Source organism: Xenopus laevis, chromosome 1S, assembly GCF_017654675.1.
Source record: "Xenopus laevis strain J_2021 chromosome 1S, Xenopus_laevis_v10.1, whole genome shotgun sequence".
NCBI classification, from domain to species: Eukaryota; Metazoa; Chordata; class Amphibia; order Anura; family Pipidae; genus Xenopus; species Xenopus laevis.
The window spans coordinates 86,194,160-86,211,105 of NC_054372.1; the positions used below are offsets into that span (position 1 = coordinate 86,194,160).

Sequence of the window (16,946 nt, forward strand, 5' to 3'; positions counted from 1 at the left end):
ACACTCATACTGCACTATATCCTTGAGAAAGGTCCCCATGTGGGATAACTTGACACATTTTTCACCATACTACAGAGAGTGCTGATCTTCTGTTCATATATATATATATATATATATATATATATATATATATATATATATATATATATATATATATATATATATATATATATACACAATATCAAAACAGGGGGGTTGTGGGAGCACTCTAAAGGCTTTAAAGTATATATATAAGTATAATAAATGCTATTCCATATGTACCCAAAACAGGGGTTATTTTGTTACAAAGTTATGATCATAAAATTGATAAGCCACCATACCACGTCAAGGTAAACCCCGAATGGCGGTCCCTAACTTGTTTTATATTTTATGTGCATTTTAGCATTACCTGTAATCAATGTCCATTGAACGCTGTTTTTTCACTGAGGGCTAAATCCTCCCCAGCCAGCAATCAGGCTTTTAAAGGAGAGATATTCCCAAAACAAACGCCCAATTTTAAAAGCATAGGATCACCACTAGTTTAAAGGGGGGGTATGGGGTGCTACAACCACTGAAGCTATGCCACAGCTCCTGGCTAAATATACAATATCAAAACAGGGGGGTTGTGGGAGCACTCTAAAGGCTTTAAAGTATATATATATAAGTATAATAAATGCTATTGCATATGTACCCAAAACAGGGGTTATTTTGTTACAAAGTTATGATCATAAAATTGATAAGCCACCATACCACGTCAAGGTAAACCTCGAATGGCGGTCCCTAACTTGTTTTATATTTTATGTGCATTTTAGCATTACCTGTAATCAATGTCCATTGAACGCTGTTTTTTCACTGAGGGCTAAATCCTCCCCAGCCAGCAATCAGGCTTTATATATATATATATATATATATATATATATATATATATATATATATATATATATATATATATATATATATATATATATATATATATATATATATATATCGACGTTGCCTGGGTGCATGCCACCAATGATCCACTCGATATTCCCCTGAACAAGCCGCACTCACAGGTCTTACGCACGTTCAATCTTGTCTATTGTAGAAACTTCACCAATAATAGCTTTCAATGGTGGCAGAGAACTTGTTAATTCTGTGTTATGTACGCATACCTTGTTTGGGCAAACCTGGGAACCTGACACAGTGCTTCCCAGAGCAGCACGAGCTCTTTGTTTCTTGATTAGTATGACTAGGTATGAGAACTTGTTCACCTCGTACAGTTTTGCAACAAAATTCCTGGTTTTGCCCTCATCAGGATTTTGTCTGTTTCACGTAAAAAAAAAAAAACACTGCCTGTTATGCTGAAAAAAATGCACACATCACTAGTACCCCCATTATTATAGCCCTTCCCTGCCCTGTCTATCTAAGGACTTGTCCAGACACACATTACAAATAAATTTGCAAAACAGGAGTTTTTTTCTTTGAAGAACAGTTTTACTTTAGTCGAAACAAACTTCTCTAACAAGGTAGGCCAATGTTTATGCTACTGCACCTTAACTGTAATGTAATTGCTCCTTTCCAGTGACTCCAATCCATTTTAGAATTTTCAGCAGCTTTGTGAAATTTTCAGCAAAACAGTGCAAGTAGGAGCAATGTAGTACACGAGTATAAGTTATGCTGGGCCTATATATGATCTGCTTGTTTGGCCAATTCTTCAAAAAAGCTGATCTTAACAATTAGATCATAATTAGGGCCTAAGAGACCTGTTGGTTAGGAGCTCATCAACACACCAATGCAGTTTCAGGATTTTCAGACCTGTCTGATAGATATCTCGCCAGATCTTAATTAAAGGGGTGGTTCACCTTTACGTGAACTATTAGTATGTTACAGAATGGCCAATTCTAAGCAACTTCTCAATTGGTCTTCATTATTTATTTTTTTATAATTTTTATAATTTTTGAATTATTTGCCTTCTTCTTCTGACTCTTTCCATCTTTCAGATGGGGGTCACTGTGCCCACCGAAAAACAAACGCGCAGTAAGACTACAAATGTATTGTTATTTCTACTTTTTATTACTTCTCTTTCTATTCATTCCTCTCCTATTCATATTCCAGTCTCTCATTCAAATCAATGCATGGTTGCTAGGGTAATTTGGACCTTAGCAACCAGATTGTTGACATAGGAAACTGGAGAGCTGCTGAATAAAAAGCTAAATAACTGAAAAGCCACAAATAATGAAAGCTAAAATCATTCTTTAAGCAGAAGAGCTCCATACAAGGGAAAATAAGCCACTAACTCTGTCTGGAGGAAGCAAAGTTGGCAGTTTTTATCGGCCCATGAATTGCTAGCTTAGTAAAATGAGTGTATTCACACACAGATCAATATTTACTGCTTGGTGATGCAGGGCAAAAAACATAAACAATACTCTGTACTTTACATATGATACTGGCTATGTGTAAAGTCCTCATTCTGTTTGTGCTATGTTTGAAACGTTTTTTACGTATTCATCATGCACAAGTGTGGTACAAAATGCCTGTGCCCTGATGCCCATAATGACAAGGATACAAGTTTACAAATAATTCACCTGTATTATTGCATTCTATGCACGAAGAAATTGATTTATAGATTTCTGAATCCTAGTGAAAATATGCTACATTATGAGAAAGAAACAAAACACCTTGTACACATCCCCCCATGTAAATAAGTAAAATAAGAATATCTAGAGAGCTTCACAGCTCCCCAGCTGTTCAACTGTACAATTATTATTTCTATCATTTATTTTTATAGCCACAGGCAACAGACAGCAGTCAGGCAATCAAACTTACCTCTTTTGTTTGTTTTGTTAGTGACTGCTAAATGTGTGTTGATTATCTGCTTTTTCATAAAACTGATTGACATACAGCATATTAAATAACCAAAACTGTCCAATCAAAGAATAGATAAAATAAATATACTGCAAAAAAATCACCAGAAACCTGTTTCTGCTATTGTTCCTCTATTTATAAAGAAATGCAGGAATAACTGTAAATGTCCATATTCTCGTACTGACTCCTAGTGATTTTTTGTCAGTACTACCATTCTGCCAATGTGCTTAATTCCTAAGTTCACCATGTGATTAAGAAAAACATTCCTGGTTCAAGATGAAAAGGATTCTGACAGTCTATTACAGAGCAGTGGCACAACTTTAGCACTCAACATTACAGGTGAATTTGTTTTTTATAAAATCAGCCACAAAAACTTTTCGTAAAAGAGAAGAGTAATCTAATAAAAATTGCAGATTCTTTTGCAGGTAAAAGCTGGTGAGGTTCAAAAGTCATGGGGCAAATTTACTAAAGGGTGAAGTGGCTAATGCTAGCGAAAATTCGCCAGCGTGACATCAATAGTTACTTTGCCGATTTACTAATGGGTGCTGGCGTAAATTCGCCAGCAAAGTGGACCTACTCTAGCGCTACTTCGTACCCTTACGACAGAGGAAGTTGCGCTATGGCGAAGGGACGTAACTACGCTAATTCACTAAATTACTGAACGTTACCTCTTGCGCCAGACTTGCCTTCGCCACTTCAGAACAGGCAAGGTGCAATAGAGTAGATAGGGCTTGCTTCATAAAAAGTTGAAATTTTTTCTAAGTCCCAAAAAACGCTGGTGTCTTTTACTTTTTTAAGGGTGATAGGCTGAAAAAGATCGTAAATTTTTTTGGGGGTACCCTCCTTCCCCCCTACATATCCTAACATATGACACCTAAACTATACAGTGGTCACATGTATAGGGCAAATTAACAACTCTATTTTATTTTATGAAGCTTTCCCAGCCTTGTGTAGTGTAATGTATTTGCTGCTACATATACGTCCATTTTTTTTCATACGTCTTTAACTTGGCACCGTATGCAAATTAGGCATCACTAGCGTAACTTCGCCTCCCTGAGCGCAACTTCGGATTTTAGTGAATTAGCAGCGCCCTGGCGAAGTGCGGCGAAGCCAGCACTGGCACAACTTCGAAGGTAAGTAAATTACTCCCATAGGGAATTATCTCTACCAGTTCATCAAAACACTTAAGTTTTTAGGCTCATTGAAAATTAATGGAATAATGTGTTTCTAGCTGACATGCAACTTATTTCCTGTGAATATTCTGTCGTTTTTTTCTTGCATATGCTAGCATTCAAGAAAAACTGTTTTTTTGGTGCACAAATTTCTTTCCCTCAACCTCGAAAATGAGTAAATATGCCTCTAGGAGTGTGACACTAACAACGTATTTAGAGCAGTGGCAAGCTGAACTGAACAGGATGATAGACTCACAATGAACCTCAAAAAAGTTATCTCTTAAAAAAGCTAATTTCCTTACCTCTGCGCGCCTCCGTCTCGGGTCTCTCAGTCTCCCCCCTGTACGAATGCTAGTGCGGCATGCACCTACGCGAATGCCTGCACAGTGTGCGCCCCCCACGCGAACACCATCACACTAGTGCCTGCGCTGAAGCACAGCAGAGACTTTTTTAAAGGGGGAGCCCGATCGGGAAAACATGTCTGGGCCGGCTGGGGCTCACGAGGGCCGGGGCCCACCGAGTTACAACCCGGAGTCCCGCTGGCCTAGTCCTTCACTGTAAGCAACCATTCAGTAAGTGAAATGCCCAACATAGGAGGGCTAACTCCTCAGAACCAGTGGGAACTGGAAGGCTCAAACTGAGGCGTAAGCTTCCTCTAAAATAAAAATATGGTGAGGGAGTGGGTTGCATGTGGGAGGAGCTGTGTGTGCCAGGCCCCTCTTTTTGATGGAGGGCCTGGCGAGTTTATGTTACGCCACTGCTCTTAAAGTGGACCTGTCATCCAGACATAAAAATCTGTATAATAAAAGTCCTTTTCAAATTAAGCAAGAAATCCAAAATTTTTTTTTTATTTAAGCATTCATAGCTGTTGTAAACGCATTTAAAAATCTCAGCAATCAAATACTGCCTGCCCCTCCTCTATGCCTTAGGCATAGAGGTGGGGCAGACAATTACTTTCACTTTCCATTCAGCACTTACTAGATGTCACTGCACTCCTCACTTTCCCCCTGTTCTCTTAACCATTTAATTGTGTAGGCAGTGCATGGGGATGGACATCAGGTCCCCCATTCTGGTGCACAAACAAGATTCTGAGATGATGCAAGGCTTGCCTTAGTAACAGTGTCCAAAAAATGGCACATGCCTGCTTGTTATAATATTGAGTTCCCAGACAGAAGGAAACAAGATCCAAATAATTTTTAAAGTGTAATTAAATGGGAACCTCAACCCCCCCTCCATTGTAAATTGAACTGTTCTAGGAAAGTCATGCACGTCAATTGTTTGCCATAAGGGTCTGGCCACAAGGGCAGATTCGGGGAGATTAGTCGCCAGGCAACAAATCTCCTCTTCTTCGCGGCGACTAATCTCCCGATCCGTCTTCCCCTGCCATCTGCCAGCTAAAATGCAAATCGCCTGGGGGCAGGCACAAGGAGTTCTTCATTTTCCGAAGCCACCCGAAGTTTCCTCATGAGGCAATTACGGACGACTTCGGAAAAGTTCTGTGTGCCTGTCCCCAAGTGATTTTCATTTTAGCCAGCAGAAAGGCAGGGGAAGGCAGATCGGGAGATTAGTCACTGCAAAGAAGAGGAGATTTGTCGCCTGGCGACTAATCTCCCGAATCTGTCCATGTGGCCAAACCCTAAGGGAAGTTTCCTTGTGAAGCAATTACAGGTGACTTCTTAAAACTAAACGCTCCGTGTGCCTGTCCTCAGGTGATTTTCATTTTAGCCTGGCGGAAGGCAGGGGAAGGCAGAACGGGAAGAAGTCACATGTGTGTCCAGGCCCTATATGATTCACAGACTTTACACCACTATGTGACATACCGTGAACATTTATTTTGATGTGCTGCTCAAAACATATGCACACAGTATATTGTGAAGTTACTTAAAGTTGTGTTGATAATATGAAACTTAAAAGGATTCTGTAAAGTGTCATGAACTGTGTTAGGGTAGATAATTCTGTAAAATGTACTGTATCTACTTAGTTGCATACTATATTATCCATTTGTGCTCAATATAACCATTTGTACACCCTGTTTTGTAAAATGTAAGTTTGTTATAAATCACAGGAGTTCCATAACCATATAACTCCTGTGTGTTTAAACAGGTCATGGAACTCCAAGGTGACTTTTTATATGCTCATATTTTACATCAAAGGGTACCGTATTTATTATAATATAAATTTCATTGAGTCAGAAACCGCTGAGCACTTACTACAACTGATTACATCACCTTTAATAATGATATAAATTACCAGATATACATGGGGGTTTAGGTAGCTAACATATGATTCCCACGTGTGCTGAAACCAGTATTTTTTGTTAGGTGATTGTAAGTTTTGCCAATAAACATGTCATAATTATAATAGTCAGGTTCAGCAATGCAATATCTATGATCAGCATTTAAATAGTTCAAATGAAAATATTCCCAACTACACTGTTTCATCTTAGAAAATCTAAGAACTCTTAGGGGCCGATTCATCAAGAGTCGAATATCGAGGGTTAATTAACCCTCGATATTTGACTGGGAACTAAAATCGTTCGACTTCGAATATCGAAGTAGAACGATTTTGCGCAAATCCTGCGATCGATCGATCGAAGGATTTTTCGTTCGATCGAACGATTAAATCCTTCGAATCAAACGATTCGAAGGATTTTAATCCAACGATCGAAGGAAAATCATTCGATCAAAACATCACAGGCAAGCCTATGGGGACCTTCCCCATAGGCTAACATTGACTTCGGTAGGTTTTATCTACCGAAGTAGGTGGTCGAAGTATTTTTTAAAGAGACAGTACTTCGATTATCGAATGGTCGAATAGTCGAACGATTTTTAGTTCGAATCGTTCGAATCGTTCGAATTCGATCGAATTCGATCGAATTTAACCAATTCGATGGTCGAAGTACCCAAAAAATACTTCGAAATTCGAAGTTTTTTTAATTCGAATCCTTCACTCGAGCTTCATGAATCGGCCCCTTAATATATGCCCTGCCTATTTTAATGTCATATTATATTACCTAGTCTTACAACAGTGTACTTTTCCTTTTTTGATAACAAAATTCAGCTCCAAGACAGACATAGCATTATAATATCTAATACTGGTTTTATTAGCTAAACATTCTACGTCTTTACTTCTCAATAAAACTGCCATTCTTTGGAATGGGTTTGGGGGCTTATATTGGTTTATCACATAACAACCCATATTAACTTGAACAGGCATGCCATGACCCATCTTTTTAAACTATTAAGTAATTTATTATTATTATCGATATGTATCTTATTCACAGAATATACTTTTAGCCTCAGCATAAAATTGGAATGGGGGTTTGGAATTACAGAACTGATAGCTCAAATGGGGTATCTACATTTTGGGGCCCCTATATGCCACATTCTTAAGTAAACTTATACATGTACATAAAACTGTTCAGTGGACCCCAGGTTTTCATATTTAAGGTTGTTTTATCTTGGTACCTAATAATATGTGGGAGATAAGATGCTGCAAGGTGAAATTTTTGAGGTTATTTATAGAAATGTCACCAAAATCACCAAGTTTAGGAAAGGTTTGTGGCTTGGTGCTTTGGAGTAGAAATACATGCATACCCAATTTGGATTTGGAGGAATGTTTACTTTCTGAAAATATATGGTTTTCTGTGGTAAATGTATTTCTTTCTGTCTGTGCCCCCAAAAAAATGCTGTAAATGTGTTGTTTTTGCAGTATCTGGAATTACAGAAACGATGGCTCATATGGGGTGTCTTCATCTTGGGGCCCCTATATACCACATGCATAGTAAACCAATACACATTGGGCATCAAACTGTTTAGTGGACTCCTGGTGTTCAAATTAAGGGTGTTTTACATTGGTGCCTAATGATGTGTGGGAGATGATACTTCAAAATGGAAGTTTTCAGGTGATTTTTGGAAATGTCACCACAATCGCTAAATTTACAAAAGCTTTGCGACTGGCGTAGAAAGACATTCATACCCAATATGGAATTGAGGCAGTATTTGTAATTGTAATTGTAATTGTGTTGATGCAGTATCAACTGCAACAGTAGGAATTATAGAACTGATGGCTCATATGGGGTGTCTTCATCTTGGGGCCCTATATATATATATATATATATATATATATATATATATATATATATATATATATATATATATATATATACATATATATATATATATGCAGTCCCACAGTACCAGCACTCAGACAGATGTTGCCAGTGGTGCACGATCAATAAATCGTATATAGTCTTATGAAGGATCAGCACACACTGTTCTGTAGTGAAGTAATAGTGTTTATTTTCAAATAAACATAAAAATGTGTTTTGTTTGAAAATAAACACTATTACTTCACTACAGAACAGTGTGTGCTGATCCTTCATAAGACTATATATATATATATATATATATATGTCACATTCTTAGGTAAACCAATACACATCAAACTGTTCAATGGACTCCTGTCGTTCATATTTAGGGTGTTTTACCTTGGTAGCTAATATGTGGATGATATGATGCTGTAGACTGGAAGCATTGAGGTCATTTTTCACATTTTCAAAAAAACCACAAATTTTAATAAAAAATTATCATTTAAAAAAAAAATTCAACTTGGTAGGTTGGAGTAGAAAGATATATTTACCCATTTTGGATTTGTCACAATCTGTTGTTTCCAATAATGTGCAGATTTTTAGGGTAAATCTTCTGTTAGTGGAATGTTTGGCCTTGAAATCAGAAGTATGCCATTTTGTGGAGCAGTGCTTTGGAAATTTAATAAATGATGTTTCTGATATATGTGTTTGTGTTATGGGAAACATGATTTTTTTCCCCCCATTTTTTAGATACTTAGAAGCCTATTGTCACGTATGGCTCTCTAAATTCAGAACAAGTGCTAAGCTAACTGGTCACGGCTCAATCTTCCGCCTGTAGCAGTCGCCTTTGGCCTTGGAAAGAGCCCTCAGTTACTCAGATGCCAGTCTTAGCTTGAGAGTAGAAAAGCAGATGTTCTGAACAAGCAAAGGGACACGTGCGTTTCAAGGTTTTGGACGAAAGGCAACAGTTCACAGAATAGAAGAAAAGCGGTCAGGCAGGCCGGGGTTGGTACAGGCAGAGTTCAAGCAGGGTCAGACAGGCAGTGATCAGTACAGGTGGAGTTCAAGCAAGGTTAATGAGGCCGGGGTTGGTACAGGCAGCATTCAATGAATAGTCAGGCAATTGTCAACACCGGTAGTGTTCAGAATAGTCGGGCAGGCAAGGGTCAGGATTAGCAGAGTTCAGATTAGTTAGGCAGGCAATGGTCAAGATTGGCAGAATTCAGAATAGTCAGGCAGGCTAGGATCAAAAACTGGAATCAACAGACAGAAAATCGCACCCAGATACTAAACAAGTTAGACTTAACAACGGGCAACAATCACAATCCCAAAGCCCCTTTAAATAGTTTGAATTTCGCGCCACAAACGCATGGCGCATAAAAGCCGCGTGCCCTAGGAGTCAACCAGCAACAGAGGAGGAAGCACACCAAACCGGCTAGCAGTAAAAGGGTTAAAACAGTTTTTGAGTTATTTCGCTTGCTATTCGGCAGCTCTCTAGTTTGCAATTTCATCAATCTGGTCGCTAGGGTCAAAATTACCCTAGCAACCATGCATTGATTTGAATAAGAGACTGAAATCTGAATAGGGGAGGGCCCAAATTGAAAGATAAATAATAAAAAGTAGCAAAAACAATACATTTGTAGACTTACAAAGAATTTTGTTTAGATGGGATCAGTGACCCCATTTGAAGGCTGGAAAGAGGCACAAGAAGAATGCAAATAATAAAAAAAAACTATAAATAATAAAGACCAATTGAAAAGTTGCTTAGTATTAACCATTCAATAACATATTAAAAGTTAACGTAAAGGTGAACCACCCCTTTAATCATTTTGCCACTTTTGAAAATTATCTCATGGTGCAAATAAAAGGCACGTGTGTCCTCAGAGAATGTTTTAAGGAGGCAATAAGGTAAAAATATTATAAGTAATACTACTACCAATATTTTGGTGGTAAAGACATGTAGCTAGAATATATTAAATTGCATACTGGAACACTTTGTCTGTTGATAAGCGGAAATATAGCAAGGAAAGGAATAGATTGGGAGATGCAGAGATTAAACATGAGCAAAGGTTAATAAAAGTGTAAATATGCTTACAGCACACATACCACTTGTATTTCAGGAATTCATCTGAAACACACAACTATAACACGGTTAATACAGTTTTGACAACTCATACCCTTGCACAGACAAACTCACACACAGAATTCTGAACAATTCATGCTGGTTCCATGTATTTTTGTAGGGGTGTTAACTGCAAGATTAAAAGATTTAATAAGCTTTTTCAATAGGTTTTAATGCATAGGTAAGGAAATTCCTTAAAGGGGAACTCCGACTTCCAAACCAATATATATATACAGTCATATGAAAAAGTTTATGAACCCCTTTTAATTCTTTGGAATTTTGTTTATCATCAGTTGAGCTTTCAAAGTAGCAACTTCCTTTTAAAATATAACATGCCTTATGGAAACAGTAGTATTTCAGCAGTGGCATAAAGTTTATTTGATTAACAGAAAATATGCAATATATATATCATAACAAAATTAGACAGGTGCATACATTTTGGCACCCCAACAGAGATATTACATCAATACTTAGTTAAGCCTACTTTTGCAAATGTAACAGCCTCTAGACACATCCTATAGCCTTTGATGTCTAGATTCTGGATGGCGGTTTTTAACCATTTGTCCATACAAAATCTCTCCAGTTCAGTTAAATTTGATGGCTGCGAGGCATGGACAGCCTGCTTCAAATCATCCCATAGATTTTCGATGATATTCAAGTCGGGGGACTGTGACGGCCATTCCAGAATATTGTACTTCTCCCTCTGCATAAATGCCTTTGTAGATTTCGAAAAGTGTTTAGGGTCATTGTCCGCTGCGTAACTTCAACTTTGTGACTGATGCTTGAACATTATCCTGAAGAATTAGTTGATATTGGGGTTGAATTCATCCGCCCCTCGACTTTAACAAGGGCCCTAAGCCCCTGAACTAGCCATACAGCCACACACCATGATGGAACCTGCACCAAATTTGACAGTACGTAGCAGGTGTTTTTCTTGGAATGCGGTGTTCTTCTTCCGCCATGCAAAGCGATTTTTGTTATGACGAAATAACTCAATTTTTGTCTCATCAGTCCAAAGCACTTTGTTCCAAAATGACTGTGGCTTGTTTAAATCAACTTTTGCACACAACAAGCAACTCTGTTTGTGATGTGAGTGTAGAAAGGGCTTCTTTCTCATCTACCTGCCATACAGGTGTTCTTTGTGCAAATTGCACTGAATTGTAGAACGATGTTCAGATACACCACCTGCAGCAAGATGTTCTTGCAGGTCTTTGGAAGTGATCTTTGGGGTGTCTGTAACCATTCTCGCAATCCTCCGCATATGCCGCTCCTGTATTTTTCTTGGCCTGCCAGACCTGGGTTTTACAGGAACTGTGCCTGTGGCCTTCCATTTCCTGATTACATTCCTTACAGTTGAAACTGAAAGTTTAAACCTCTGAGATAACTTTTTGTAACCATGATACTGAACAATCTTTGTTTTCAGATCTTTTGAGATCCTATGCTGTCACCCTTCAGAGAAGAGTCGAACAGAAGCACAACTTGCAATTGGCCAATTAATATATTTTCTCATGATTGGACACACTTGCCTATGAAGTTAAATGCTTAACAAGCTAATCCGATCAATTTGGTGCTGCCAGTAATCAGTATATATATATATATATATATATTGAAAGGAGAGTCAGCACACTCTGTATAATTTAGGTGAAAACAAGTGTTGGTTTATTCACACATCTCATCCGACGTTTCGGTCCCACATGGGGACCTTTCTCAAGGATCCTTCCTTGAGAAAGGTCCCCATGTGGGACCGAAACGTCGGATGAGATGTGTGAATAAACCAACACTTGTTTTCACCTAAATTATACAGAGTGTGCTGACTCTCCTTTCAATATTACTACAAACTTGGTCGTGCACCTCTGGCTTCGTTTTTTTTGCAGGCACTGTCTGATACTACTATATATATATATATATATATATACTATATAAAAAAAAGAGATATTGCCGCACAACCCTCTTGGTTTCTGGGTGCAAGTAGTCAAAAAGGCACTGCCAAAGTAGCCAATATCATAGAAAAAATAAAAACTGACACAGCACTCCAAGTTTCGTATGCAAAAAAGAAATATATTGTAGAAAGACATACCAAAGCCCTATGGGCTTTGGTATGTCTTTCTACAATATATATCTTTTTTTGCATACGAAACTTGGAGTGCTGTGTCAGTTATTTTTATATAAAACTGACAGTCATACTAACAAACCTTCAAAGTCATAAAAACTTCAAAACTGTTGTGTGATCCTTCTCCCAAATTGGAACACATAATGCACTGCCACTGCTTGACCTCCAAGGGGCAGATTTATCAAAGGTCAAAGTGAAAATTCAAGTTAAAAAAATTCAAATTTCGATTTAATTTTTGTGTACTTCGACTAGGGAATACTCCAAATTAGATTTGAAAAAAACCCTAAATTTATCATGTTCTGTCTCTTTAAAAATTAGACCGACCATTTGCCATCTAAAACCTGCCAAATTGATGTTTTAGCCTTTGGGGAACCCATTTGGAGTCAATTGGTGGACTTTGAAAAATCAAAGTTTTTTTGGGGAAAAAAAATTTGATTTGTATGATCGAAAACAGACCTATTCTGCCAAAAACTTCCGATTTAATTTCGGATGATTTTTTTGAATTCGAAGTTTTTTAAAGTGTCATGAAACAACAGTGCTGGTTTGTCAAAAGCAGGTGAGTTGAGAACTTGGTCCATCTGTGATGTACCTGCTGCAACTAAAGATGGTATACAAGGCAGATTAAACCTGCCGACATTGGTCCTTTTAGACAGTTTTGGCAGCTTATCTGATTCCAAACATGGGGGCTTCTAGTGGGTCTCCTCGATCGATATCTGGCCAAAATATCAATCGAGAAGGTTTGATTTTTCTTGCAATCTAGGACCGCATTGACTAGTTGATGCAGTCTAATGACCCGTTGGCATACACTCTTCGTTGCAATCTGATCGGTTGACCCTAGAACAGAATGTTCAGATCAACCCCAGTATCGCCCAGCTGTTTGTGGGCAAATCGGGAAAAGATATGTTTGTATGGGGACCTCGCCAAATGAGCTGATCTTATCGTGAATGGTTAGCATTAGCCGACTTAAAAATTTTTTATGGCTCCTTGGACATTACTTTTATTGGAAGATTGTCGAATGGGAAGATACTAGCACGCTGTAGTCCTCTCAAACTCTGGACCAAAAGCAAACTACTTTCTCTTTGCACTTTAGCTGGCCCGGAGGTGCAAAATTTGAAGGGGGGGAGGGGAGCAGGTGAACACCTATGTTTAATAGCCTGATGAGCAGGTTAACCCATCAAACGTTAGTCAGCCCAGGTGTGGGTGCAAAAAAAAAAAAAAAAATGTGCATCAGGCTGCAGGTTAGTTTGGGCACAGGCTGGAAAGTTATTTAAGAGCAGAACACCACGATGTGAGGAAATGCAGGCAACCAGTCGGGGTGCCAAAAATAAAGCAATAGAAACATTGCAGCTACAAACTACACACACACACCAGGATTGTCGGACAAAGATGCAGCATGCTGCGTTCATATCCAACAGTCGTGTCTGATACACGTAGTTTGTAGCAGCGATGTTTCGATTACTTACATTTTATTTGGCGCCTCAGTTTCCTCAGCGCAATGCACTGCATTGTGGAGTTCTGCCCTAGTATTTTCTGAAAAGCTCATCGCTAAAAATTGCAAGCAGGACACTCAGTCATTGTTTATTGCACAATTTGTTTAATCAAATACATTAACAAGAGGGAAGACAAGTTTACACACATTCCCTTTATTTTTGGCATTCCAAGGTCCAATGCTGTGGCTTCCTTTCACAGTGTAGATTGATCCAAGATCAAACATTACATCAAGAAATTTCCCATGAATTGTGGACTCCTAATTCTTTTTTTCTTGTTCAATTGCTGTAAAAGACAAAAGTTTAAAAATTTAATGCTGGTTAAATCCAAATTGCAGTTAACAGTGAATTTGTATCGGGGACATCCAGTGTGGCTGCCCATGTATTGCATTTTCCTAATACAGTTACCTACAAATGTAACTTTATAACACTGCTCTACAGACTGAAAGGGACATCTGTTAAGCGGGTATGGCCATAATCTTTTAAAATGATGTTATGATGCATTGTGTAATAGAGGTAGTTCACCTACACAAAACTTTGTTTCCAAACACTACACAACTGCCTTCTATTTTTAGGCAGTCATGGGCAAAAGTGTCATTTTCTCCTCTGTGTAAAAACAAAATTATGCAACAGCCGAAAGCTGTTCAACATCTGATAAAGCGGGAGTGCCCATAGTGATGTTATCCCATTATGATCTTCTGCATCCATAAAAGCATTGTTAGCATTCTGTTCCATGGTTAATATTACTTAATTATTGATTTGACAGTAGCTGGGGGATCAGTAGATCACTGTCAACAACAAAGGTCTACTGGTAGATCCTGATCTACCTTCTGGACACCCCTTTAAAGCATGGTTGCTGCATGACAGTTGTAGGCTATGGGAAGTATAAAATAAACCTTAACCAACAGCAGAGGCAAGTTAGCATACCTAATTAAATGCAGTCAGCACCAATGTATGCAAGGATTTTGATAGCAAGGGCAAATTGTTAGCCTATAAAGAAGAATTTCAGCACTAATTAAATGTAATTACCAAGTATTTGCTCTCAGGGCTCTTTTACACGGGCATTTTTAAATGGTTGCTGAGAAAAACCCATATATTGCATTTAAATGCCATTTTTTATGCAAATAAGTGCGCCTAAACAAATGCACTGAAACACAAATGGAGTAAAAGAAACTCAGAACGCTCATAAGTAGGACCAAGCAGAATATAATGGAAATCAATCAATTAGCAAGTGTATATTTGCTCTAAAAATTGCATTCAATAAAAAAAAAAATTCATATATTTTATCGCTATATAAAAAGGGCAATTCTACCTACATTTATACTTTTGGAGATTCTTACCATACACCTTGATTGTAAGACTTAACACAGCAGTGTATTGGAGAGCCTGCCCAGAGTAAAAGGTCAGGGATTATAGCAGCTGAGAATTTAGTATATAAACCCAAGCGTTTCTGTACCCATTTCAATTACAGAAAAAGAAAATTACTCTTTTTCTATCAACCCTCCAGTGTCACTTTCCAGCCAAAAAAAAAAACCACACAGGGGCAGATCTGGCATGGTATCTGGAAGTGTATTCTGGCAACACATGGTATGGCTGCTCTTCTATATTTCTGATTGTTCATGCAGAAGAACCATCCGAACAGCGAAAAAAAAGGGGGGGGGGGGGACTCCTCTGTCTTCCTTCCCTTATCTGCTTATGCACCATGCATCCATGGCTCTCCTTCCTGGGATAAAGGTGTGGGTGATCTTTTGGCATAATGGATGTGGCTAAGTGAAAAATAAGGGCATTATCAAATGTGCCATATTTGTAATTAAATTGGGGTCCAATACTACTTGTTGGGAGGGTTTGCCACTCAAGGGGCCCTGGTTACTTGTTGGCTATGATTGGGGGCATTATATTACTGGATGGTGGCCCTACTAACATGGTGCATCAGCGCATGAAAATTTAAAACCTAACTGATATCCATAGTACATCAATATTGTGGGGATTTGCAGGCCACTATAGAATTGTATCAAACTTTGTTTCATTGAGGCAAATAGTCATGGATAGAACAGGCATGCCTGGGGGAGCAGCTTCGATGGGGCTTGCCCTGATGGGGGGCAATTTGCCATGGATAGAACTGGTGTTCAGATACAATACAGGAAACATTTATGTATTGGACTAATACTCACTCTCTTTTGTTGGTAATGTATTCTTTTCTTGAGTCTCAGTTTTCTTCAATTTGGTTTTATCAAACTTATCGATCTCACCAAGATCTGGCCTGTCCCCCATGGTGGATAACTGCAACAAAAAGATGATTCATCCTATTATTGCTGTATGAATGTGTAACTGGCAAGATTTTGCAGCTCACACCGACAGCCCACCCGACCCGAGCATAGTATTCACCCTCCCACCCACAAACTCAAGCACAATACATACTCTGATTCACGCAAACTAAGCACAATACCTAAAAGATTCGCCTCATGCGATGCATTAAAGCATATGGGGCCCCGCCCCCCTTTTGATACTGAAAATAGCGCGCCTATCTGTTGCTCAATAAACGCTATGACATCGGTCGAGCTCGTGCATTGGTAAAGAAAGAAATATGACATAAATGCCATTCAGCGCGCCTCACCTTGTGAGCCGCGTCACTCCAACAGACCTCTAAACACTGGGATAAGCGAGACAATGGACTGAAGGGTCCGAACCCCCCTTATATACCATACCCAGCCCTTTAGTACGTCATGACTTCTCATTGGTGGGATATCAGGCAATGCTACTATCAGGAGGTGGGTGGGTTAAACAGACGTGATCCTAGCTAGACCATGTTGCTAGGGGAGTATGGATCGGAACCGGCCACGTGGGGAAGTCGCAGAACAATAGGCGGTTGGATATCAGGGTTGGGGTTCCCACTGTGAATAATGCTGTTTGAAGGCGCTGTCATTCATGGATGCTGAATGCAGTTAATTGTCAGTCTGGGACTGTAGGGTTACATGGGAAGAAGACAGCTGAATGGAATGGGGAAAGCATGAGGCAGGGGTGTGACTGGACCTTACCGCAAAAAGCCTGTAAAATACATTTTTCATAAACGCATATTTTAGGTCACTAATCAAAAGGGCCCTACACCCGAAAACACTAGCAGGTGGCCTTTTTATCTATT

At 38.8% G+C, this 16,946-nt stretch overlaps 1 protein-coding gene and 1 long non-coding RNA gene across 4 annotated transcripts in view; both read right to left on the minus strand.

Moving 5' to 3' along the window:
• Window positions 1-4,758, minus strand: part of LOC121399359 — a 69,651-nt gene extending 64,893 nt beyond the window's left edge. Inside the window, exon 1 of one of the 3 annotated variants that reach the window (XR_005964950.1) lies at window positions 4,301-4,758. This is a non-coding gene — a long non-coding RNA (uncharacterized LOC121399359). The remainder of the gene's footprint in view (window positions 1-4,300) is intronic. The other 2 variants (XR_005964951.1, XR_005964949.1) reach the window with 2 other exon arrangements.
• A 9,139-nt stretch (window positions 4,759-13,897) lies between these two features.
• On the minus strand, window positions 13,898-16,559 carry LOC108706821 (thymosin beta-10). Its single transcript, XM_018243553.2, has 3 exons — window positions 16,422-16,559; window positions 15,979-16,087; window positions 13,898-14,093 (listed from the first exon to the last, which is right to left on the minus strand). The coding sequence occupies exons 2-3, from the start codon at window positions 16,076-16,078 to the stop codon at window positions 14,068-14,070; spliced, it is 126 nt and encodes a 41-aa protein (XP_018099042.1). The 5' UTR covers window positions 16,079-16,087; window positions 16,422-16,559; the 3' UTR covers window positions 13,898-14,067.
• Between the last annotated feature and the right edge of the window lie 387 nt (window positions 16,560-16,946).

Excerpts from the sequence above, each read along its gene's own strand:
- LOC108706821 (XM_018243553.2), bottom strand. The coding sequence starts at position 16,078 with ATGGGGGACAGGCCAGATCTTGGTGAGATCGATAAGTTTGATAAAACC. Across the intron at positions 14,094-15,978 it reads TACATTACCAACAAAAGAGA|CAATTGAACAAGAAAAAAAG; the intron begins GTGAGTATTAGT and ends TGTCTTTTACAG.